The following is a 3375-nucleotide window of genomic DNA, read 5'->3' as shown; positions in this document are numbered from 1 at the left end:
CATACTGGTCAAAGACAATGGGAACGTGTCGCTCTCAGCAACAGCTACTGTGGTGGTCAAACTTGTGGAGCCCAAAGAGGCTTTTGCAGCTTCTGACGTTAAAAGTTCAGCCAAAGATGAGGAGGGGACCGATGTGACTTTTTATCTGATGATAACTTTGGGCTCAGTTTCTGTACTTTTTCTCATCAGTATCATCGTGCTGATTGCAATGCAGTGCTCCAAAACCACAGACTATACTTCTAAATATCTGCAAGAGACTAATTATGACGGGACACTGTGCCACAGCATCCAGTACAGATCTGGAGAGAAACGGTACATGTTAGTTGGACCCAGAATGAGTATAGGATCTACTATAGTCCCGGGCAGCCACGCGAATACACTAGTGCTCCCTGACAGGAGGAGGGGATCTGGAGAGGTAAGACACTTAATTTATTTATTTTTTCTCTATAAAACATGGTTACAAGCATACAGCTATTTGTCATAGTTTCTATTATATAATATTGGCTCCTTTATCATAGAAAGTGGTCGTTTGTATAGAAACAGACATTTGGGTCAGTGTAGCAAAACGCTTGATGTAGCTTGATAGCTCTATATTAAAAACAGCTACTGTGTCCTAATCTGGTCTATTATTCATGTAGCCTCCATACACTCTCTTGATTACAAATACATAATACAGCTTATCATTTGTAAAGAGGACAGTCTTTGTTACCAATGTCTTTGGTGCTGAAATGAAAAGTTTACTCTTTTCCTGCCAAACAGAGTAATTATACTCCGTATTTGGGAATATGTGGGCATTGAGTTTTTGACAGCTAGGTCTCAAAATAATCCTACTTCTAACCAATAACTGACTGAAACGTTTGAAGATGTTTCAGTGTTTCTGTCGAGTTGCCTGAACAGTATACATACAGTTGATTTAGTTAGAGGGGAAGGCTGTGCTACGACTTGTGCTTGTTTTCTGTGATGCTGAAATACATGAACACCTTAAACAGCAATTCATTGTTTAAGGAACATATTGGACGCTTATATTTAAATGGTTATTTCATACGCCTGTTGGTGAGACTAGAGGAAGACTATAGAGTCATTTTTGTTTTTAAAAAAAACGATTATAAAGGAAAGTCTGGTTTCAGTAATCACCTCTGGGTGTCACTATTATAAAGGGAAACCAGACACGACTTTGTCCCTCCCCTCACCAACCTTTTGTTTCCCATCTGAGCAGAGCAAAGAAACACTTGAATCAACCACAACAGCCGATGAAATCACGTTGTGTGTTCTTTAAAGATGCGATACTCCACGGGATGGACATAAATAATTGTTTGTCGCAGTAAAAGGCTCCTGTGTGTATACGTGTTGTTGGATAATGATGGGGACCAGCACGAAAACGCGAGCAACGGACTGCTCCTGGTTTCTTTTGGCACTACTGCTGCTTTTCGGAAAACAGGCTTTGGCTCAGACAAGGTACTCTATTCCAGAGGAGGTAGAAGAGGGAACTGTTGTTGGAAATGTTGCGAAGGATCTTGGCCTCGACATCACTTCTTTGAATGATCGACGGTTCCGTGTCGTCTCTGAAAGTAAGGACCCTATTTTTGAAATCAACCAGATCAATGGGGCATTGTACGTTCAAAAGCATATTGACAGAGAGGAGCTCTGTCAGGGGAGCGGTGCTTGTCTAATAGAGCTAAAAATCCTTGTTGAAAACCCTTTGGAAATACACTATGTAATCGTAGAAATCACTGATGTAAATGATCATTCTCCTGCTTTTCCTGAGAGAGAACAGAGATTTGAAATAGGTGAACAAACATTACCAGGAAGGCGATTTCAACTGCACACTGCTCGTGATCCCGATGCTGGAATTAACTCTATTCGTACATACACTTTGACGTCAAATGAGCATTTTGAAGTAAATATTCGTGAAAGCGATGCGGGTAAAATACCATTTTTAGTGCTGAAGAAATCGTTAGACAGAGAACAAAAGGACAAACACACGCTGCTGGTTACAGCAGTTGATGGAGGAAAACCTCAACGATCAGGCACACTAAATGTTTCTATTATTGTTCTGGACAGTAATGATAACCGTCCAATGTTTAGTCAGGAGGTTTATCAAATTACAATACAGGAAAATGTTCCCATCGATACTTCAGTATTTCAAATGAATGCAACTGATTCCGATGAAAGCATCAACAGCGAAGTTGAATACAGCCTTGGAAAAACCTTGAGGCAGAAAGTGTATGATATTTTCGAGTTGGACAAATTAACTGGAGAGATTAGAATAAAAGGTGCAGTGGACTATGAAGAAAACGACGTATACGAACTGGACGTTGAGGCATCAGATAAAGGGACACCTCCATTAACCGGTGAGTGTAGAGTCATTATAAAGATATTAGACGTTAATGATAATCCACCAGAAATAGAAGTCACATCGCTGTCAAATACAGTGTCTGAAGACTCAAAGCCTGGAACAGTTATTTCACTTATTAGTGTGAAGGACAAAGATTCCGGTGTCAATGGAAAAATTATTTCGCACATATCCAACGACGTACCTTTTGAACTAAAGCCCTCTTACAAGGAAAACACGTACTCAGTTGTCACAAAGCGATTTTTGGATCGAGAGGAGGTGTCACATTATGAAATAACAATAAAAGCTACAGACTGTGGTGAACCTCCCTTATCTACCTTTAAAACTTTGAGCATCCAGATATCAGATGTAAATGACAACAGACCGCAATTCTCTCAAAATACCTTACAGTTTTATCTGATAGAAAATAACGTAGCTGGAGCGTCGATATTCTCCGTGAGCGCAACGGACAAAGACTTAAATGACAACGCAGTTATTTCATATCACATTGTGAGAGAAGGGAGCCAAAATGATATAATGTCTTTCCTCAACATAAACTCTGAAAACGGAGACATTTTGGCGCTAAAAAGTTTCGACTTTGAAACTCTGAAAACGTTCCAGTTCCAAGTTGTTGCCTCCGATTCTGGAACTCCGTCACTGAGCAGCAACGTCACAGTGAACGTGTTCATTCTGGATCAGAACGACAACGCTCCAGTCATCCTGTATCCAGTCAGCTCTAACGGTTCTGCTGAAGGTGTGGAGGAGATTCCCCGCAATGTGAACGCAGGACACTTGGTGACTAAAGTCAGAGCCTATGACGCTGATATAGGATATAACGGCTGGTTACTCTTTTCACTGCAGCAAGTCACTGACCACAGTCTCTTTGGTTTGGACCGCTATACAGGACAGATCAGAACACTTCGCTCCTTCACAGAGACAGACGAGGCTGAGCACAAACTGCTCATACTGGTCAAAGACAATGGGAACGTGTCGCTCTCAGCAACAGCTACTGTGGTGGTCAAACTTGTGGAGCCCAAAGAGGC

General features: G+C 41.2%; 2 protein-coding genes across 2 annotated transcripts in view; both read left to right on the top strand.

Moving 5' to 3' along the window:
• LOC123966623 (protocadherin gamma-C5-like) overlaps positions 1-243 on the top strand; it is a 1584-nt gene extending 1341 nt beyond the window's left edge. Inside the window, exon 2 of the mRNA XM_046042766.1 lies at positions 190-243. Within this exon, the coding sequence (XP_045898722.1) occupies positions 190-243 (54 nt within the window). The remainder of the gene's footprint in view (positions 1-189) is intronic.
• Positions 244-1360: 1117 nt separating this feature from the next.
• Positions 1361-3370, top strand: LOC123966622 (protocadherin alpha-8-like; the record flags this gene model as incomplete). The annotated part of the gene is made up of 1 exon (XM_046042765.1): positions 1361-3370. A coding segment is annotated over exon 1 (2010 nt), but the record flags the coding sequence as incomplete, so codon positions are not given.
• Positions 3371-3375: the final 5 nt, after the last annotated feature.

The sequence above is a fragment of the Micropterus dolomieu genome, unplaced genomic scaffold (assembly GCF_021292245.1).
Source record: "Micropterus dolomieu isolate WLL.071019.BEF.003 ecotype Adirondacks unplaced genomic scaffold, ASM2129224v1 contig_13841, whole genome shotgun sequence".
Classification (NCBI taxonomy): domain Eukaryota; kingdom Metazoa; phylum Chordata; class Actinopteri; order Centrarchiformes; family Centrarchidae; genus Micropterus; species Micropterus dolomieu.
The sequence above is the reverse complement of the archived record's forward strand: the minus strand, read 5'-3'. Positions and strand labels throughout refer to the sequence as shown.